A 23,731-nucleotide genomic window follows, 5' to 3' on the forward strand; every position below is an offset into this window, starting at 1 on the left:
CATTGCCTTCTGGCCTCCATTATTTCTAATGAGAAGTCAGCTTTTGGACCTACCGGGGTGTAACTGAATGTGACAAATTATTTTTGGCTTCCTGATTTCAATATTTTCTCCTTAATAATTTTTTACTATAGTATTTCTCAGTGATGATATTTTCACATTTATTGTATTTGAGGTCTGTGGAGCTTCTCAAATGTGTAGATTACTGTTTTCAGCCTTTATTTTGTAGAATACTTTTTTGGCTTTGTTCTCTTTCTCCTCTCCTACATCCTTATTACATATATACTGCTGCATTTAAAGTTATCAAAAATTCCTATGGAACTGTTAATTTTCTTTAATTCTTTTTCCTTTGTTTTATTCACATTTTATAATCTCTATCAATCTATCTTCAGGTTCCCTGGTGTTCTCTTGTGACAATTCACAAAAATCTACTGCTAAGCCCCTTTAATGAATTTTTCACTTTGGTTATTATATTTTCCAACTCCATAATTCCCACTTGTTCTTCTTTTTATAATATATATCTTTTTATTGATATTTTCTATCGATATTGTTTTCATACATTCCATTATTTCTTTAATCATGGTTTCCTTTAGTTCTTTCGAGCATATTCATAGTGGTTGCTTTGTAAAATCTTTTTAAAACCTGTTATCTGGTATCTCTCACATGAAATTATTTTCAATTTGAAAAGAAAGTAGATTACTGAACAATTTTATGTATCACTGAACTAAGTTGTAATTATCAAAAGAATACACAAAAGTCCTGTAGGCTTGATCTACAGTATCTATGTGAGGAAACTTTGAACAGATATATACTCTTACCTGAGAGAATAGATAGAGTAGTGGATTTCCCTGCCCCATTGTGTCCTAGAAGAACAGTGATCTGCCCCATATATAAATTCAAAGACAAGTCTTTTAAAGCTATCTTGGTAGTATTTTGTACTTGGAATTCCTGTTGAGGAAAACACACAAATATTGATTTTATCTATCAGTATCACTTTGGAAGAACAAGCACTCATATCAACTATCTATATAAGAAACCATACCATACCAAAAAATAAATAAATAAAAATATAAAAGTAAAAAAAAAAAAAAAAAAAAAAAAAAAAGGAAAAGAAACCATACCATATAATCAATCCCATGAGGAAAAATATTCAAATTTAAGAAGGATGAAAATGTGACTAGAAAAAATATTTGAAGGCAGAACATGAGTTGTAAAATTTCACAGTAAATCTATAAACATTCCCTCAGTAATAAGTACTTATGCTTTGATTCAATTAATATCTTAATGCCATAATCTTCTTCCATCCATGGATTTGTCCTGGTTTGGAGAACTGCTAATAGAAAACTTGGATAGAATGTAGATGTTTTATAGGTATCTCAAATCTCTTATGTATAGTTTAGCAGTGCTTCTGCTTAAGATGCAAAAATATGGAGGGGCACCCGGGTGACTCAGTTAGTTAAATATCCAACTCTTGGTTTACCGTCTCTTAGTCATGAGATCAAGTCCTGTGTTGACCTTTGCTTCAGATTCTCTCTCCCTCTCCTTCCTGCTCACATACTATCTCTCTCAGCTACATACATACATACAAAAATATCTTTTTAAAAAGATGCAAAAAGGGGTGCCTGGGTAGCTCAGTTGGTTAAGCATCTGCCTGTGACTCAGGTCGTGGATCCTGGGGTCCTGGGACTGAGCCCCACTTTGGGCTTTTGCTTAGTGTGGAGCCCGCTTCTCATTCTCCCTCTGACCTTCCTGCTGCTTGTGCTCTCTCTCTGTCAAATAAATAGTCTTTTAAAAAGATACAAAATTATGGAAAGAACATCATTCTCACTCTAGAAAACAAGAAACTTTCTTAAATACTCTAAAAATCATAAATTTTCTTGAACTCATCAGGGAAGTGATATTTCTAGGCAATTAGCCTTAAATTTAAGAAAAGATAGATGACTTCAAGGAGAGATGATATATAAGCATTTGCTTATCTGGAAGAGACACAGGCACTATGTAATTAGTAAAATGGCTTGGGTAAAATTTTTAATGAAAATGAAGTAAAAATACTTTAAGAAACACAGTATCCAAATAAAAAACTTGAGATTAAAGCCCATTTCATTTATTTTCAAACAGATATTCCTTTCAAAATAATCTGTTGATGGTGAATAAAGCAAAACATCTTGTGTAACAAAAAAAGCTATTTCTCTTTTACCCTAAATGGCAATAAATGTTTTCTCCCTAGGTTTTTTCCTTATCCTCTCTTCTCCCTAGACCAAAGCGCCAGGCTCATGAACTGCTTAAGTAGAGACTGCACAGAGGATGAAGACAAAATACAGTTCAGTAATTCTAAGGCCTCAGGTGATCCCATGAAAAGCTGTTAGGCAAGAAAGGCTATTTAAAGGCTATTGAAATCTCTACTTAGATGAATGTCTAAAGTTTTATGTCTAAAAAGAAACTTTCACTTTAAAACCAACTAACCAAGCAAATCTCAAATTCTCCCTCAGTATCTTCAATATCCATAAATTGCTCCACCAACCATCCATTGCTCAAGGCACGAAACCAACTACATTAGCTTCCTCCTTTTCCTTCAATTTTACACCCAACCAGAGAGCAAATCTTTTCAGCTTTAACCCCAGATATATTCTGAATCTCTATACCTCTATCTCCACAAGACTAGTCCATGCTGCCATCACATCTTACCCAAGCTATTACAAAAGCCTCCAATTTGTCTTCTTTCTTCCACTCATAATCCTCACAGTAGCCAAAGTATTCTCATAGAAAAATAAATCAGATCATGTCTCTCTACTTAATAAAGGTCAGTATCAGTCAATGTACATTTGGGCTCTTTTCATAATTTGGCTGTAAACATTGGGGTGCATGTATCCCTTCAAGTTAGTATTTTTGTATTCTTTGGGTAAATACCTAATTATGCAATTGGTAGATCATAGGGTAGTTCTATTTTTAACTTTCAAAGAAATCTCTATACTGTTTTCCAGCATGGTCACACTCATTCACATTCCCACCAACAGTGTAAGAGTGTTCCTCTTTCTCCACATCCTCACTAACACCTGTTGTTTCCTGTGTTAATTTTAGCCATTCTGACTGGTGTGAGGCAATGACGTGGATGGAGCTAGAGTTTTATGCTAAGTGAAGTGAGTCAGTCAGAGAAAGACAACTACCATATGATTTTGCTGATAAGTGGAATTTAAGAAACAAATGAATACGGGGGGGAGGCAGGATAAAAGAGGCAAACCAAGAAACAAACTCAACTATAGAGTAAAACATGGTCACAGGAGGGGAGGTGGGTAGGAGGATGGGTTAAATGAGTGATGGGTATTAAGGAGGGCATTTGTTCTGATGAACACTGGGTGTTGTATGTTCAGTGATGAATCATTAAATTCTATACCTGAAACTAATAATACACTGTATGTTAACTAACTGGAATTTAAATAAAAATCTGGGGGGGAAAGAATAAAGGCCTATAATTATTGCCCAATATTGTCTGTTGGTCTCTTAGCATAAAAGGTTTAAAGTCCCTTGGCAGTAAGCAGTTCATAGTTCAAAGGAACTCTTGGTGTACCTTCCTCTTAGGGATCAGAGGCCATGGCTGCAATGACAGAAAGTGCCAACTGCTCAAGTGGATCACTAGAATACTAGTAACTAAGACCACTCCTGCTTGTACCCCTTGGTTTCCAACCATGTCTCTACCTCTTGGGGACACAGTACCACATAATGTCCTTTCTTTTATTGCGATACTCCATCTGAAGGATGGTGACTCATTTCCACAGATTACCATCTTTATGCCTCAAATATGCCCTCAGCAGGCTATTTCATCACTCCCTTCAGATGGGAGTTTCTGGATGTACATTATAGACCAGTGTAGCTCACTGTTGTGAGCTCACTGCAGTATCTCCTTTGCTGGAAAGTGGAATTCTTTGTGATGTGACAGTAGGTGAAATCCCATACTGGTGAACCAAACAATCAATAAGCTCTGGGATGGTTATCTTGATTGAGGCTCTACAGGCAAAAATGTGTCTAGAGTAAATGCTGATTCCTGTAAGATGAAATGAAGACACTTTCAATGTGAAAGAGGTCCTACGTACTTATCTAGACATCAAGTAGATGTCTCATCTCCTTGTGGATGGTCCTCAGAACTAAGCTTTGTTGAGGAGATGCTAGAAATGTGGCAATAAGAATAGTAAGATTTACTTAGGGACTGAGAGCCAGTATTTCAGTTTTTCTTCTACTCCTGCCACTACAGATTTCTATTCCTATGATCACTGATGGCAGAGGCTGGCTAGTGTTACCTGAGTAAATTTGTCTACATGGTTATTTAATACCTCTTCTGTGATAGTTGGTCTTTGGTGGATGTTAACATGCATTACAGAGGTCTTCCCACTTTGTTTTCATTCCTATAGTTCCACTCATGTATCTCTACTCTAGAATTTCTTGTCCCTAATCTTCCAGTCTTTCTCACTGTATGCCCCTAATTTGCCAGATCATTCACCACTGCCTAGTTCAGTGTTTTGGGGCCAATCCTGTGACATAAAGTGGAGGACCAGGTGAACAGTTTGAAGTTCTGTCCTTTAGGAAGATTTCTTCTCCTTTTGTCTTTCAAGTTTATTCCTTTTTGGGGCTCCAGTGCAGCTGCTAATCATTTGTGACCTTTACTCATGTACCAAGTTGAGCTACCCGTGAAGCAAACTAGGAACTCCCTTTGTGTGAGTTGGTTAATATAAGACCTCAGTACAACCACGTGTGTGAGCTGAGGGAAAAGTACTGAAGCAATAGTCGTGGATGACATGAAGATTTAGATTCCCTGCTCACAAAGCTTGCTGATATCCACTAATTTTGCTCATGTTCAATCTTTGATATACCGCTTTCATCTTAGGATGGGTAACTGCTGGTCTTGCCTGTCTTTACTGATATGGTGGTTCAGCTTATGATGGAACCCAGCTCATGATGGCCATTTCTGGACACAGTGACTTGGTATTCCATGATCAGGTGCTTCATCTCTACCAAGGCCCAACAGCATACAAGAACTGTTTTTGACATGAGAGACACCTAACTCTGGGAAATGAACAAGGGGTAGTGAAAGGGGAGGTGGGCGGGGGGTTGGGTGACTGGGTGATGGGCACTGAGGGGGTACTTGGCGGGATGAGCACTGGATGTTATGCTATATGTTGGCAAATTGAACTCCAATAAAAAATACTTTAAAAATTAAAGAAAAAGGAAAACAGCAATGATTTTCCTCAGAATCATACTTCTCATCACAAGAGGTCTTTAATCTCTACATCCTGTTTTCCCAGTGATGCTTTTTGGGGACCTAGGCTGCATGTGATTGTTAAAATGAGTGACACCAAGAGAGAGGTTTCTAGGGATCTAGGAACAGCTGCCCCATGGATTCAATGGGAGACCATGCAGCCGTGGGCTGAACCTTAAGAGGGAAAAGACGCAGGGTGGGCAAAGAATGCCAAAGAGAGCAAGCAGGCCGCATGAGGGTAGAGGATGACCAATTCCAAGGTTTTAAGGTCAGGACAAGAGTACAGCATCCTCACTCAGGCCAGCCATGGTGGTCTGTACAATAATACAGGCACATGTCTGAGATAGGGTGGGTTCTGTTGAGTCTAATAAACCAAATATCCTGAAAAAAAAAAAGAACTGTTTTTGAAAAATATAATTCTCTGCTTCAATTGCTGATGGCATGGCCTTGATCCATAACCTTAGATATCTGCATTGTTATTCTTCCACTGAGGTTTACCATAAAATCTACATGATATACTTTCTCAGTATGATGCCCACAAATACCATAAAGTCTGTTGGGTTGGGATGAACAACAGCAAGAGTGCTACTACTACAGCCTTGATCTGCTGCAGTATCCTTTCCTGCTCCAAACTCCACTCAAAGTTGGCAGCTTTTTGTGCCACTTGGTATGGGGTAAAAACAGTATTCTCAGGTATAGAGTACATTGGTTTCAAAACCTGAAGTGGCCAGCAGGCACTATCTTCCTTTTGGTAGGAGGTATAAAATACATAAAATTATCCTTCAGAAAGAATTACTGGCAGATAGCAGATCACTAACTCCTAAAAATTTTACCAATGTAGTAAGTCCCTGAACCTTTATAGGCTTTATCTGTCTCTTCCTTAGAATACATATCTAACCAAGGCCTCCAACATACTTGTTATTTCTTGCTTATCTGATCTGCTCACCAATATAGGGGGCCAGACTGATGCTCTGCAAAATATATAGCTAATACAGGTCCCTTCAGATTCTATTAGGACAGAGAGCTGAGGAGCCTATAACCCTGGACAAATAAATATATACTGTGGTTGTCCATTCAAATAAATACAAAAAAAATCTCAGATCCCCATTGATATAGGAAAAATGAATTTGCCAAATCAGTAGCCCTATACCATGTTCTCAGGCTGTGTTAATTTACCACAAGTGAATTACCACATATTATACGAAAGCTGCAAATAGGTGAAGTATTTGTTTGAATATGTGGTAGATCCACTGTCACTCTACAGGTTTGCAAGGACCAGAGTGGAGAGTTAAATGGGATTAAGGGGAACTACTACTCATGCTGCTTTCATCTCTGCCACTTTCCCATAAATGTGATATTGCCTTTGATTTACCACCTTGGCCAGTGGGGGTATACAGTTTCAAAGGATTCCACCTGGCTTTTCCAGTAGGACAGCTTATCCCCAGAGGCCAAGGAGTCAACATAAGGGGTTATACCAACTATTGGGTATGTCATTTCTAATTATTTGTATGGCAACTACAGAAATGTCCACTAGGTGGTAATGTAGTTCCAGTGTACCTACTTGAAGTCATCAGAAGCTAAGATTACCTTTATTACCTAGCTTGAACATAGCCTTGCTCTAACAATAGGATCATGAAGATACTTTGGATCTCCAAGTATGGTTACCTGAATAAATTGCAGGACTTGGGTAATCATTATCACAAACATTTACTGCAGTGCTGCTGAGCACTTCTACCTAGCCAATCTAGACCCTCCTTCAAGTCAATGAGTGAATTCTGAAAAACTGGAAACTGTAAAGGAGACCTTGAATTTATATAGATCAGGTGCTGTCTTAGCTCCTGATGATTCAACTTTTACTTCTTCTGGTAGTGTTGGTTGGTCAATATCCTCACTGGCTATACTCCTATCTTACCTCAAGAGAGCTATTTCTGCTAACCATCATTTGTGGGCCAGGTGTTCCAGACTGCCACACTATACTTGACATAGTGTATTATTAGAAAAATTGTTCCTGCCTGTGTCACCACCAATCCTCTATTTGGTTGGACTCACATTACTTCCACTGCTACAAGTGAGTTCATTTCTGTTAAGGTATCTCTTACTGCCAGCCCTTATCAGTGATGCTGGTATTCCTCTCACTAGTATATTCCTTATTGCTTTGACCAGGCCTACTGCAAAACCATGTTCATGTAATAGATTAGTTGGATGTGACTGGTTAAGTGTCTTCTGAGGCTGCAATCAAGTGACAACCTGGGCTAAAGTCATCTGAAGACTTGACCAAGATCAGGGTATACATTTCCAAGTAGACATACTCAAGTTCATTCTGATTGTTTAGGGAAGACTCAGTTCTTGTCCATATGAGCAGCTTGAATGACATGGTGCTATCTTCAGAGCAAGTAATTCACAGTCAAGGCAAAAGCCATAATGACTTCTATGATCCAGTCCTGGAAGACCTGTACTTCTCTTGCACAGCATTATACAGGTTACAAGGTAGGCATATTTACTGCAGAAGGGGACTGCACAAAAATGTGAGTATCGGTGAGGATCCCTGGGACCATCATGAAGGCTGCCAACAACCATAGTCTGCCCTCTGTCTCCAATGATTCATTTTGTACTCACATAAAAAGACCTTCCTCTGCTCTCAGTGCTATAAAAGTCTCAACTTTTATAGCATCATCTCAAAGTCCAGGGTCTAGTCATCTAAATCAGGTCCAGGTGTCTATGAGCCTCCTGTCATCTAGTTTCTGGAGATTACCTCTTGGAGTACAATTACCCTAGAACTGAAGATCTGTGATCCAAAGAGACTTGAAATCTACCATTTTCCACTCTCCCCACAAACCCAACACAAAGTACTGGGATATGCATAACTTAACCACTACACATACTCTCCGTCTCACTCTAAGTAGAAGACAAGAAACATAAAGCAGTCAAATGAAATTCTGAAATCTACTATTTGACATTGTTGGTAGTTCTTTGATAAGGACTGAAGACCAGATAATGATTCTCCAAGGTTCTTGGCTCCACTTTCTATTCTCTTGACTCTGACTTCTCAATCATCCTTCCTTTGCCATGAAAAGCATCCTATGGCTGCAGCTGAGTTTTTCCTAGCCTGCTTTCTGTTTGTAGAAGTTTGGCAGTTCAAAGTCCTCTATTCATTTTTTACTATTTCAAATCTTTTAAATAGAAGCTAGGGGTATTTCCTGTAGCACAAATTTATTTAAATTTTGTTCACTAAAGCCACAAAAGCCACTTCTACACATAGATTTGAGACAACCCTTCTTTACCTTTGGCTTCTGTTGAGGCTCTTGACAATTAATGCTTTGTTACTGTTCCTACTGTTTGATTGTATAGTACCCTGAGGTACCACCCTTGGATATTTCTCCATCTAAAACAAGAGTTTTACTCAATATTTTTAGTTTTGATTAGAGTTGACACAAAACTTTACATTAGCCTCAGGTATACATACAACTTAGTAATTTGACAAGTTAACACATTATGCTGTGTTTACCACAAGTACAGCTACCATCTGTTTCATTATATCATTATTACAAAATCATTGGCTATATTCTTTATGCTCTGCTTTTTATTCCCCTGACATACCCATGCCATAACTGAAGGCCTGTATCTTCCTCTCCTCTTCAACCATTTTCCCCAAACTTCCATCATCCTACCCTTTAGAACCACCATTTCTCTGTATTGATAGTTCTGGTTCTGCTTTTAGTTTGTTCATTATTTAGCCTTGATTTATGAGTGGAATCACATGATATTTGTCTTTCTCCATCTGACTTATTCCATGTAGTATAATACACTCTAGGTCCATCCATGTTGCGTCAAATGGCACAATCTCACTCTTTCTTGTGACTGTGTAATATTCTATTATGTATATAGACCACATTTTCCCTTATCCATTCATTGGTTGGTGGGCATTTAGGTTGCTTCCACATTTTGGCTATGGTAAATAATGTTGCAACAAACATTGAGGTATATGCATCTTTTCAAGTTAGCTCATTTTTCCTAGGCAAATACCCAATAGTGGAATTATTAGATCATGTAGTAATTCTACTTTTAATTTTTTGAGGAACCCCCATGCCATTTCCACAGTGGCTGTACCAATTTATATTCCCACATGACGATTCCTTCTTCTGCATATCCCTGCCAACACTTGTTTCTTGTGTTTTTGATTTTACCCATTCTGACAGGTATGAAGTGGTATCTCATTGTGGTTTTGATTTGCATTTCCCTGATTATGAGTGATGCTGAGCATCCCTTCATGTGTCTTTTGGCCATCTTTGGAAAAACGTATATTCAGGTCCTCTGCCCATTTTTAAAATCAGATTGTTTCTTTTCTTTTTTTTTCTTTTTTTTTTGTTGGGCTGTATAAGGTTTTTTTTTTTTTTTTACATATTTTTGATATTAACCCCTTAATAGATATATCATTTGCAAGTATCTTCTTCCATTCAGTAGGCTGTTTTGTTTTGTTGATTTATATACACATCTCCAAAATTAGCTGAATTTGCAGGGAGGTCTCTGGGTTTCCTGAGGCTGAATTTGCAGGGAGGGCTCTGGGTTTCCTAAGGCTTCCTTAAGAGTTCAAACTAAGCTTAGGTAGACCTTTGAGAGGCAATGCCAGCCAATGTACAGTTTACCTGAATACTACATGCCTACTATTGGTGGAGATAAATTAAGAGATTCAAAAGTCCTTCCTTGATGAACTGCTTGACAGAGGAGAGATTGCATAACAGATAAATGCAAAACATTTGTGAACAGAAATTAATGTTCATATACTCAAATTATTCATCTCCAATAGACTCTACTTTTTAAAATGAGAGCATTTGTGGAAGATACCATATAGTTTATAGAAAATCTGAATCTATTCTGGAGGAAGGAGAAAGATGTAACTTCTTATCACATATTGAAAAAATTTAATTTTGATCTTTCTCAAAGGAAGTAAACAGTATGGCCATGACTTTTTATTAGTATGTGATCTTTTTCTTGGCATTTCTGGTAATAATCACTTACAATGAACTATAAACTAAATTTCAGTCCCAACAAGAAAAAAGCAATACCTTGTATAAATGTTTGATTTGGATACCTGCCACCAAATTAGTAGGTTCTGCTTCAAAATACTTGCTTTCATTTGTTTCATAAAATTGCCTTGTTTCCTTTTTTCTCTCTGGTGTTTCCCCAAACCAGTGAGAGCGCTAAAAAAAGGGAGGTAATAAAAGCGAAATCACTGCAATGGTATTGAAAAATGATGCTTTAGAAAATACTCTAGCCTGTTACTTTTTGTCCCAAGATGGATTGCTAAAAATTTCTTGGGATTAAATTTTGGAGCTAATTGGCTTAATTTGAATCCCCAAGGCATAAAAGCAAACTATCCTACTAAAACCAAAACTGAAAAAAAAAATAATAAAAAAAATAAAACCAAAACTGTCCAAGAGAGGGACAAAAGAGAATTGCTCTAAAACGAGGTCCTAGCAAAAAGTATTGTATCATTCTTTGTCATATCTTCTCTTAGCAATATATAAGTCAATGAGAATAAGAGAAAAGACTGAGAAGGGAGGGCAAGTTACACATGATTCTCAAAATGCTATGGCTCTGACTCTAAGACATCAGTGCTAAACAAGGATATAAAGCAGGTGGTGAGTGCCCAGATAGGGGACATAACTAAACCTCTTATTTTTACCACCCAAAGACCCATGCTATATTAATTTTTGTATACCTGAGTTCAATCGCTTCTGAAATATTTGCCTATAAAATGCGACAGATTACTCAGAATTTGTAAAGTTTGGGGCTATAGGCCAGGATCTACAGATTATTTACAGTTATATGTACTGGGTGCTTTAAAGTATATCAGGAAAAGGCCAGTGAATGGCCAGAGTAATTAAAAATGATTCCTTCAGGGCACCCTGCCTTTGGTTTAGGCCATGATTCCAGTGTCCTGGGATCGAGTTTCACATTGGGCTCTCTGTGGGGAGTCTGCTTCTCCCTCTGCCTATGTCTCTGCCTCTCTCTGTGTCTCCCATGAATAAATAAATTAAATCTTTTTACAAAATAAAATGATTCTTTCACTTGATCTATTGATTCAGTTATAGAGAGTGGAAAATCAATTCATGATGGCTTTTATAGAAATTATAATACATATTTATAAGGGCTGTAGCCTCTCTCAGTAACAGAAGTATTAGAACTCACCAGCAAGAAAAAGTTCCATGGCTTGGGTATACCATACTCCCCTGGAAAGACAGCTTCTATATACCAGGCCACAAGGCCATATAAGAAAGCATCAAATAAAAACATCCCCAGCACATGGATAAAGTCAAAGTCCTCCATTTTGGGTGGTGAGATGATGTTACTCCACTTAATTCCAATTTCTAAGAGATAACAGTTGACATTTAATTTAGGTGCCATTTAACACTAAAACAGTTATCCATCTGCATCATAATTAAAGAGTGAAGAAGAAAGGTGTTAATATTTTATAGAGATTCCTATTACAGTCAGTTGCTTTCTTATACCATTAGAATTTAGGACATCTGAGCAAGTAATCATGTAAAATGCTTCCTAGCATGCCACAAAGAATCAGTTATGAGTGAAACAAAACCAAAATACACTAAGTCAGGAATATAAACTTAGAGAAAAATAAGCAAACCTATGGGTTAAGACACTGTCTCCTCTCTGTCCACCCCTCTTCATGCTAAATGTTCACTGAAAATATAATTTTAGAAAACCAAAATCATTGAAATGCAGGGATAAATGCTATCTATCTACAGGAGAGAAGACTAGAAGACTTTTTGCATAGATGGTGCACTGATGAAAAAAGGAAGACAAAAAGTTATTAAAAGCAGACCTGTTTTGCTTCCTCTCCTAGCACTAAACAGCAGCCAGGAACTCCGAATGGAGTAGGGAAAGGCACTAACAGACTTGAGTAAATTTACAGAGAGAATGTGGAAGCATTCATGTACTACAGATGGTGGTAGGAAGTAATATAATTTTTTGAAGCACAGTTTGACAATATTAATCAATTTTAAAACTGTGAATATCTTATGAGAATATGGCCAAATTTACAAAGTAAATACTCACTCTCCATTTCTGCCTTGACTAGGAATTTAGTTCCCAGTGCCATTGCAATATTTGAGCTGAGACAAGAAGCTAGCTTCTGGGTGAATGTCATTTGTCCAAAGTTTGTAGAGATTGTGGCAAATGGAAAGTAGGTAGCAAAATAAATGAAACCTCCAACAGAAACAGCAAAATGTGCTGGAAATAAGAAAGAAAGAAATCATAAGGTCAATTTAAGGAACATGCAAACACCTAAACTACAAATATCTTTGTGTTACTGAAAGAGTGTAATAAAATAAGCACAGTGAGAACAGAAATTGGTTTTATTCACCATTTGCTTACCATTATACAATGTGTGGCACTTAGTAGATGCTCAAAAGCATTTTTTGAATAAACAAAAGGCTGAAATTAAACATCTCAGTAACTAATTTTTCTGGAATTTATCATTCTATAATGTAGTAACCATGAATATTATAACTCTTAGTGGAAATTTTACATATTCATTATCATTCAGCACAAAAAATTACAAATGTAAATACTATTATTGACATAATCAGAAAATATCTAGATTGTATTTCCAGATACTATGAGATTCAGTCTATGTCATGATACTAGGTCACAAACAGAGGAGGTGTGCCCCAGGGAAGGGCATGCCACACACTGTGGGCCGAGCTCCCTAAATGGCTGGAGCATGCCAGGCGGGGCCATGGGAGCACTCCAGGGGCTCAGGCGGCAGCTCCGGGCAGAGGGGGCTGCGCGGCCCCAGGAACGCAATTCCAGCAGCACAGGCCCCACAGCCCAAAGCACCAGGGGACACGGCCCAGGATCCAGTGCTCCCTCCAGGACAGGCAGAGGCTGGGAGGAAACAGGGCAGCAAGGACGCTCCTGCCGCCGGGTGCATATCAGTACCCTCCGCCCCCGGAGCATCCAGGTCCCTGCAGACTGAGAGCCTATGGTAGTGACTGCGGAAGCTGACTCTAGGGCTGGAGAGCTGGCCACCGCCACTGTTGTTGTTCCTCCTGATGTCACCTTGTGCCTGGGACTGAGTAGGCGCCAGGGAGCAGGGGCCTCACAGAATAAACAGCTCCCACTGAACCGTGTGCACCTGACAGGGGCGGGGCAGCTTCCCCAGGTGCACACACCTGATAATCAGCATAGTAGACCCCTCCCCCAGAAGACCTGCTGGAAGGACAGGGGAAGAGCAAGTTCTTAACCAAGCAGCGCTGGAAACCTCCAGGGGAAGTTGAGGGACTTACAGTATACAGAATCAGAGGACACGCCCTCCTTGTTTTTTTGTTTGTTTCCCCCCTTTTTTCCCCTTTTTCCTTCCTTTTTCCAGTACAACTTGTTTTCAGCCACTCTGCATTGAGCAAAATGACTAGAAGGAGAACTCACTACAAAAGAAATAATCAGACACAGTACTCTCTCCCACAGAGTTACAGAATTTGGATTACAATTCGATGTCAGAAAGCCAATCCAGAAGCACAATTATAAAGCTACTGGTGGCTCTGGAAAAAAGCATAAAGGATTCAAGAGACTTTATGACTGCAGAATTTAGATCTAATCAGGCAGAAATTAAAAATCAATTAATGGGATGCAATCCAAACTGGAGCTCCTAACGATGACGGTTAATGAGGTAGAAGAACAAGCGATTGACATAGAAGACAAGTTGATGGCAAAGGGAAAGGAGGAAAAAATGAGCGGGAAATATCAGAAACGGAGACAGAACATGAGAGACTCCTAACTCTGGGAAACGAACTAGGGGTGGTGGAAGGGGAGGACTGGGTGACGGGCACTGAGGGGGGCACTTGATGGGATGAGCACTGGGTGTTATTCTATATGTTGGCAAATTGAACACCAATAAAAAATAAATTTATAAAAAAATTAAAGGCTTAATGTAAAAAAAAAAAAAAACAGACCAAGAACCATATGATCCTCTCAATAGATGCAGAGAAAGCAATTGACAAAATACAGCATCCAATCCTGATCAAAACTCTTCAGAGTGTAGGGTTAGAGAGAACATTCTTCATCATCTAAAAAGCCATCTACAAAAAGCCCACAGCAAATATCATTCTCAGTGGGTAAACACTGAGAGCCTTTCCCCTAAGATCATGAATATGACAGGGATGTCCACTCTCACCACTACTATTCAACATAGTACTAGAAGTCCTAGCTTGAGCAATCAGGCAGCAAAAAAGAAATAAAGGCATTCAAATTGGCAAAGGAGAAGTCAAACTCTCCCTCTTTGCAGATGACATGATACCGTACGTAGAAAACCCAAAAGCCTCCACCCCAAGATTGCTAGAACTCATACAGCAATTGAGCAGTGTGGCAGGATACAAAATCAATGCCCAGAAATCAGTGGCATTTCTATACACTAACAATGAGACTGAAGAAAGAGAAATTAAGGAGTCAATCCCATTTACAATTGCACCCAAAAGCATAAGATACCTAGGAATAAACCTAACCAAAGAGGTAAAGGATCTATACCCTAAAAACTATAGAACACTTCTGAAAGAAATTGAGGAAGACACAAAGAGATGGAAAAATATTCCATGCTTATGGATTGGAAGAATAAATATTGTGAAAATGTCAATGTTACCCAGGGCAATTTACACGTTTAATGCAATCCCTATCAAAATACCATGGACTTTCTTCACAGAGTTGGAACAAATAACCTTAAGATATGTGTGGAATCAGAAAAGACCCCGAATAGCCAGGGGAATATTGATAAAGACAACCATAGCTGGGGGCATCCCAATGCCAGATTTCAAGTTGTACTACAAAGCTGTGATCAAGGCAGTGTGGTACTGGCACAAAACCAGACAGACACATAGATCAATGGAACAGAATAGAGAATCCAGAAGTGGGCCCTCAACTCTATGGTCAACTAATATTCGACAAAGCAGGGAAGACTATCCACTGGAAAAAAGATAGTCTCTTCAATAAATGGTGCTGGGAAAATTGGACAGCCACATGCAGAAGAATGAAACTGGACCATTCTTTTACATCATACACAAAGATAAACTCAAAATGGATGAAAGATCTAAATGTGAGACAAGAATCCATCAAAATCCTAGAGGAGAACACAGGCAACACCCTTTTTGAACTTGGCCACAACAACTCTTGCAAGATACATCCATAAAGGCAAGGGAAACAAAAGCAAAAATGAATTATTGGGACTTCATCAAGATAAAAAGCTTCTGCACAGCAAAAGAGACAGTCAACAAAACTCAAAGACAACCTACAGAATGGGAGAAGATATTTGCAAATGACCTATCAGATAAAGGGCTAGTATGCAAGATCCATAAAGAACTTATTAAACTCAACACCAAAGAAACAAACAATCCAATCATGAAATGGACAAAAGACATGAACAGAAATTTCACAGAGGAAGACATAGACATGGCCAACACGCACATGAGAAAATGCTCTGCATCACTTGCCATCAGGGAAATACAAATCAAAACCACAATGAGATACCACCTCACACCAGTGAGAAAGGGGAAAATTAACAAGACAGGAAACAACAAATGTTGGTGAGGATGTGGATAAAGGGGAACCCTGTTGCACTGTTGGTGGGAATGTGAACTGGTGCAGCCACTCTGGAATACTGTGTGGAGGTTCCTCAAAGAGGAAAAATAGAACTAAAAATAGTTCTAAAAACAGAACTGCCCTACAACCCAGCAATTGCACTGCTGGGGATTTACCCCAAAGATACAGATGCAATGAAATGCCAGGACACCTGCACCCCGATGTTTATAGCAGCAATATCCACAATAGCCAAACTGTGGAAGGAGCCTCGGTGTCCATTGAAAGATGAATGGATAAAGATGTGGTCTATGTATACAATGGAATATTACTCAGACATTAGAAATGACAAATACCTACCATTTGCTTCAACATGGATGGAACTGGAGGGTATTATGCTGAGTGAGTGAAATAAATCGGGGAAGGACAAACATTATATGGTATCATTCATTTGGGGAATATAAAAATTAGTGAAAGGAAATAAAGGGGAAAGGATAGAAATGAGTGAAAATATCAGTGAAGGTGACAAAACATGAGAGACACCTAATTCTGGGAAACGAACAAGGGCTAGTGGAAAGGGAGGTGGGCGGGGGGTTGGCATGACTGGGTGATGGGCACTGAGGGGGGCACTTAGCAGGGTGAGCACTGGGTGTTATGCTATATGTTGGCAAATTGAACTCCAATAAAAAAATTAACCCAAATGGATGAAACACCTAAATGTGAGACAGGAATCCATCAGAGTCCTAGAAGGAAACACAGGCGGCAACATCATTCAGCTCCTTCACAGCAACTTCTTGCTAAATTCGTCTCCAAAGGCAAGGGAAACAAAAGCAAAAGTGAACTACTGGAACTTCATTAGGATAAAAAGCTTTTGCACAGCAAAGGAAACAATCAACAAAATTAAAAGGAAACCTATGGAAGGGGAGAATATATTTGCAAATGAAATATCAGATAAAGGGCCAATATCCAAAATCTATAAAGAACTTCTCAAATCCAAAATCCAAAAAAATCCAGTTTAGAAATAGGCAGACTACATGAAAAGACATTTCTGCAAAGAAGACAATCTCCACTGAGTCACTAATTATCTTTCCAGGAGTTTTACACTCACCTTTATTGAAGAACGTGCTGACCATAAAGCTGAAGAATATTGTGGCGATGGCAAAACATAGTAAAAAGATGAAGATAAGAGATGGATCACTGTACTGGATGATTGGCGCAGGATCTATCTAACAAAACAAACAGGAAGCCAGTTAGCCACACTCTAAATGTCATCACAGCAAAACAAAAGAAGAGAAAGAAAACATCTTTAAATATTTTAATAGTACTAGTGAAACTAATGACAAACCTCAGGGATATGAGTAAACAATTCATTAATTACAAATAGTCCATACATCTAGACTTAAAGTTTATTTTGCTGAAAGACTAAGTAGCCCCTGTGTTTCCAGAGTGGAGTCAACAACAAGCAAGTGTTCACTTCCTGACAACCTTAATCCATTAAGTCCACACCATATATCTGTTTTCCTCTCAAAGTTTAGCTATAGCATACTACAGTGAATTAGACACTTGCCTTGACAAAGAAAATCATGCACATCAAAAGGATGATAACTGAATATAAAGAGAGGAATGTGAAGAAACAGGCAGCCCAGAGCATCCAATTATTTAGTCCTATCATGAGTAGGTACTCCTGTGAGAGAGTTAACACAAACCAAACATCATATAAAACAATATAATTATACAAAATTCATTTACAAAGATTATCTAATTTATTTCCACCACAACCAAAATTGGTTAAATAAGAAATATTATCATGTCTAATTTATAGAGGAGGAGATCAATGACTTGATTAAAATTATTCAGCTAGCATGTGGCAGTCTGTGATGCTTATAAGCCCAGAGATGACTCTCGCCAATAATTTACCTGATACTGTTCAGGCATGAAAAATGCTTAAATAAAACTATAAACTGCTTAGATTAATATCCCCTTTCTATTTATTATGCTTTCTTCAAGAGAGCATTAAAAATGAAAATATATTTTAATTCAATTACAAAAGATAGAAGCAAATACCAAAAATATGATAAAAATAAGGAAGGATATTTAGTTTTAGCAATAATCTTTATGGATTATATTCTTTAAAGAAATATTTGGTATTTCAAATGTTAACAAAAGAGCATTCAAAAAGTTTAGGTAACAATATAATGTAGAAGACCAGTAATAAGATTCAAATGGGTGGCATGAGTCTTCACAGGCTTTTAAAAATATTTCTATTGAGGTGCCTGGGTAGCTTAGTCAATTAAGCATCTGTCTTCAGCTCAGATCACGATCCCAGGGTCCTGGGATGGAGTCCCATGTCGGGCTTTCTGCTCAAAGCAGAGTGTACTTCTCCCTCTTGCTTTCCCTCTGTGCTCTCCCTCTCTCTCTCAAATAAATAAATAAAATCTTAAAAAAAGACATTAAAATATTTCTATTGAATTTTACTGTAACTTTAAGCTCTTTGAGATTAGGGGGCAAAGACTATATCTGCCTATTTGTATCTGCCTCGCCCATACAAAGAGTTTAACAAATGTTTGTTGAATGAATGAATGAATGAATGTTAGGATCTTTAGGACTTGCATAGTTTCCAAAGTTCTTAAAAATGGGCACAGGCCCACTTTATTATGCACAGGGGACAGAAATAGGGATAAATGGGCCCCTTTAAGTTTCCTAGCAATCAATGCTACAACCAGACTTTCTTAGTAAGTCTTATTAACCAATAAAAATGACAAAGTATATTTAACAAAAGAAATGCAAGACTTCTGGGGTGCCTGGGTGGCTCAGTCTGTTTGGTGACCAACTCTTAGTTTCAGCTCAAGTCATGATCTTGGGGTCCTAAGATCAAGCTCTGCATCCAGCTCTCCACTCAACGAGAAGTCTGCTTTAGGATTCTCTCTCTCTCTGCCTCTCCCTCTGCTCTCCCTCACTAAAATAAATAAATCTTTTTTAAAAAGTAGTGCAATACTCCTACACTGAAAACTAAAACACTGTTTTAGTGTTCTTTAGTGAAAGAAATTATAAGAAATATAACTGTAGGAAAGATACCCCATTTACAACCTGTTAATTCAACATACTATTGGAAGTCCTAGCCACAGCAATTGGGCAAGAAAAGAAATAATGGATGCAAGTCAGATTTATTTGCATATGATATGATATTATTCATAGAAAATTATAACAGTTCCAATAAAAAATTCTTAGAACTCATCAACAAATTCAGTAAAGTTGGAAGATACAAAATCAAAATACAAAAATGTATTGAATTTATATTCATTAATAAAGAACTATTAGAAAGAGAAATTTTAAAAAATCTTATTTACAAATGCATCAAAAAATAAGATACTTGGGAGTAAATTTAACCAAGGAAGTGAAAGACCTGTACACTGAAAACTGTAAGATAGATATTGAATAAAGAAATCAAAGACAACATGAATAGATATACACTGTACTTGTGGATTGGAAAAATTAATATTGACAAAATGTCCACACTACCCAAAGCAATAGACAGATTCAATGCAATTCCCATTAAATTCCAATGTTATTTTTCACAGAAATAGAACAAATAGTCCTAAAATTTGTAGGGAACCACAAAGGACCGCAAATAGGCAAAACCATCTTCAGAAAGAAGAAAAAGCTGGAGGAATTCCAATTCCTGATTTCAAACTATATTACAAAGCTATAGTAATCAAAACAGCACAGTACCATCATTAAAACAGACAATAGAGCAATGCAACAGAATAGAGAACACAGAGATAAACTGACACATTTATGGCCAATTCATTTATGACAACTCAAAAATATACAATGGGAAAAGGACAATTTCTTCCATAAATCATGGAAGGAAAAATGGATAGCTGTATATAAAAGAATGAAACCATACACACAAAAAAACACTCAAAATGGATTAAGGACTTTAATTTAAGACCTGAAATAAAACCAGGAGGAAACATAGGTGGTAAATGCTTTCAGATTGGTCTTGGTGATGATTTTATGGATCTAATTTCAAAAGCACAGGAAAAAAAAAAGAAAAAATAAACAAAGGGGATTATATCAAAACAAAAATCTCCAGAGCAAAGGAAACCATCAACACAATAAAAGTCCGAATGGGAGAAAATATTTGCAAATCATATATTTGGTAAGAGGTTAATATCCTACAACTCAATAGCAAATATCAATCTGTTTCAAAAATGGGCAAAGGAACTGAATAGACATTTTTCCAAAGACATGCTGATGGTCATCAGGTACATGAAAAGGGGCCCAACATAAGTTAGAATCAGAGAAATGCAAATCAAAACCACAATGAGATATCATTTCACACCTTTTAGAATGGCTGTTATCAAAAAGACAAGAAATAAAAAAATGTTGGTAAGGATGTGGAGAAAAGGGAACCCTTGTACACTGCTAATGGGAATGTAAATTGTAAATTGGTGCAGCCACTAAGGAAAAAAGTATAGAGGTTCCTCAAATAATTAAAAATTTAAATTACCATACAATCCAGCAATTCCAGTTATGGGTACCTATCTAAAGAGAACAGCATTAATTTGAAATGATATGTGTACCTATATATACACTACAGCATTATTCACAATAGTCAAGACATGGAAGCAACCTAAGTGTCCACTGATGGATGGATAGATAAAGCAGATGTGGCATATATGTATGTATGTGTGTGTACACACACACACACACACACACACACAAAAGAATACTATTCAGCCATAAAAATGTCATTTGCAACATCAGACCTTGAGGGCATTTTGCTAAATAAAATAACTCAGAGAAGGCAATTACTCTATGGTTTCAATTAAACGTGGAATACAAACAAACAAAACCTTCAAGCTCATAGATACAGAGAAGATTGGTGATTGCCAAAGGTGGAAAAGGGGGAATGGGCTAAATGGGTGAAGGGGCCCAAAAGGTACAAACTTTCCATTATAAGATTAAAAAGTCATGGTGACTTAATGGACAGCATAATGACTATAGTTAATAATGCTACACTGCATATCTGAAAGTTGCTTAGAGAGTAGATCTTAAAAGTCCTCATCACAAGAAAAAAAATTATTTTGTAACTATAGTTTGACCGATGTTAACTAGACTTATGGTGATCATTTCACAATGTATACAAATATTGAATCATATTACACACCTGAAACTAATAAATAAAATGTTACATGTCAGTTATACTCCAATAAAAAGTCAATGAAATCACAAGTGAATTATATGAAAATATCAACAAAATTGACAAGTTTTTGGCTAGACTGACTAAAAAAATGAGAGAAGACTCAAATTACTAAAACCAAAACACTACTTCTGGTTTTGCAGAAATAAAAATAATCTATTAAAGCATACTATGAGCAACTGTATGCCAAAAAAATGAGATAGCCTATACAAAATGGACAAATTCCTAGAAACACAGTCTCCCAAGACTGAATCTTGAAGAAAGAAAATCTGAAGAGCTCACTAATCAAAAACTTCCAACAAAGAACATTCCTGGACCAGAAGGCTGTACTGGTGAATTCTATCAAATATTTCAAAGAGGCAGCTGGGTGGTTCAGTCAGTTAAGCATCCAACTCCTGGTTTTGGCTCAGGTCATAATCTTAGGGTTGTGAGATTGAGCTACTAAGTCAGGCTTTACACTGGGCATGTAGCATGCTTAATATTCTCTCTCCCTCCCTTCTACCACTCCCCGCCCCACCCCTCTCTTCTCCCTTTCTTGTGTGCATGTATGTATGCAAAAAATAAAGCAAAATAAAACCCAAATTTTTCAAAAAGAATAAACAATAATCCTTTCTCAAACTCTTCCAAAAACTTGAAGAGGAGGGAACTCATAAGTCCAGGAGTCAGATACACAAGAAAATAAACTACAGACCATTATCCTTTATGAATACTGACTCAAAAATTTTCAACAAAATAGTACCAAACCAAATTCAGCAGCATATTGAAAGAATTATATATCATGATCACATATGACCTATTCTTGGAATGCAAGGAGGGTTTAACATACAAAATTAATCAATATAGTACACCACATTCAGAGAAAACACATGATCATCTCGATTGATGCAGAAATTCAAAACTGATAAAACAGTCAACAAACTAGAAATAGACGGGCATTTCTTCAACTAACAGAGGTCATTTATTATTTATTTATTGAAGATTTTTAATTTATTTATTCATGAGAGACACAGAGACAGAGAGAGAGGCAGAGACACAGGCAAAGGGAGAAGCAGGCCCCATGCAGGGAGCCCGAGGTGGGACTCGATCCCGGGTCTCCAGGATCATGCCCCAGGCCAAAGACGGCACTAAACCACTGAGCCACTAGGGCTGCCCAACAGAGGTCATTTAAAAAAATAACAGTTAACATCATACTCTTTTTACCTAAGATCAAGGGAAAAGCAAGGATGCTAGCTTTTACTGCTTCTATTCAACATAGTATTAGAAATTCTAACCAGAGCAATTAGGAAAAAAATATATTAAAGGCATCCAAATTGGAAAGGAAGAAGTAAAAGTATCTCTGTTTGCAGTATGAGACAATCTTACATGCAAACCAGATTCCATGCCTAAAAATGTCAGTATTAATAAGTGACTCATCAAAGTAGGAGAATACAAAGTCAACACACAAAAATCGGTTGAACTTCTATACCAATGAGCAATCTAAAATGGAAATTAGGAAAACAATTCCATTACAATAGCATCAAAAAGAATAAAATACTTAGGAATAAACTTAGCCGAGGAGGAGAAAGATTTATACAATTAAAACAATGAAGAGTAAAAGATTTCTACATTTTTGAGGCCAATACACTTCCAGAAAATAAGAAAATATTAGAAAATTAGATAAAATTAGGGAAAAAATGGTGAAATAAAGAGCAAACAGAAATTTCATACATTGCTAATGGAAGTGGAAATTGTTAAAACTTTATTGGCAAACTTTGGGACTATAAAGTTAAATATGCATACTCTAACATTCAGGAAAAAATGTATGATATATTAATAGAAGCATTATTTATAATACCCAAACTCCAAACACTAAAGGAGAATAGGTAAATTGTGACAGTTATACTATGGAATCTTAAACTGAGTTATACTTATGTAACTCAATGAATATAAATGAACTACAGGTACAAATTCACCTGAGAGAATGACACAGACACAACATAATACAGCACCATGATTCCATTTATCAAGTACAGGATAGACAGAACTAAGTCATAATATTATAAATCAGGTTAGTGTATACTTTGGGGGAAATGTTTTGAGGGGAACACAACAGACTTCTAGAGTGTTGGCATGGTTTTATTTCTTATGGGGTCATGATAAAATGGGCATACTATATGATAACCCATTCAACTCTACTACAATCGTCTGAATGTCAGTGTCTCCTCAAAATTCCTAAATTGAAAACCTAGTTCCCAATGTGATAGCACTTTGAGGTGGGGCACCTGAGAGATAATTAGGTGATGAGGACTGAGCCCTCATGAATCGGATTAGTGCCCTCATAAAGGAGACCCCAGAGAGCTCGCATTCCTTTTGTCAAATGAGGAGACGGTGATGCAGTGCCATCTATGAATCACAGAGTGGATTCTTCATCAGACATTTTGAATCTGCTGGCACCTTGATCTTAGATTTTCCAGATTCCAGAACTAAAAGAAATAAATTTTTATGGTTTATAAGCCATATATATTTTGATATTTTTGTTGGAGTAGCCTGAATGGATTAAAACACATACACTCATGACTTGTACTCTTTTCTGTGTATATGTAGCTATACTTCAATGAAATTTTTTTGAAAAATGAAATATAAATATTTTAAGTCATAACATGACATTTCTATATCATCTTCTGGGGACTCAAAGGAAGGAAGTGTTAAATTATAATAGA

At 37.2% G+C, this 23,731-nt stretch overlaps 1 protein-coding gene across 12 annotated transcripts in view; it reads right to left on the reverse strand.

Annotated features, from left to right (window-relative positions):
- LOC479817 (ATP-binding cassette sub-family A member 3-like) overlaps window positions 1-23,731 on the reverse strand; it is a 136,050-nt gene that overhangs the window by 79,893 nt on the left and 32,426 nt on the right. For all 12 annotated transcript variants that reach the window (XM_038540111.1, XM_038540110.1, XM_038540106.1 and 9 more), the window contains 6 exons: window positions 17,394-17,510; window positions 16,935-17,052; window positions 12,320-12,493; window positions 11,435-11,613; window positions 10,309-10,443; window positions 816-945 (listed from right to left, as the gene is read on the reverse strand). In XM_038540111.1, the coding sequence (XP_038396039.1) occupies window positions 816-945; window positions 10,309-10,443; window positions 11,435-11,613; window positions 12,320-12,493; window positions 16,935-17,052; window positions 17,394-17,510 (853 nt within the window). The remainder of the gene's footprint in view (window positions 1-815; window positions 946-10,308; window positions 10,444-11,434; window positions 11,614-12,319; window positions 12,494-16,934; window positions 17,053-17,393; window positions 17,511-23,731) is intronic.

The sequence above is a fragment of the Canis lupus genome, chromosome 6, assembly GCF_011100685.1.
Source record: "Canis lupus familiaris isolate Mischka breed German Shepherd chromosome 6, alternate assembly UU_Cfam_GSD_1.0, whole genome shotgun sequence".
NCBI lineage: Eukaryota > Metazoa > Chordata > Mammalia > Carnivora > Canidae > Canis > Canis lupus.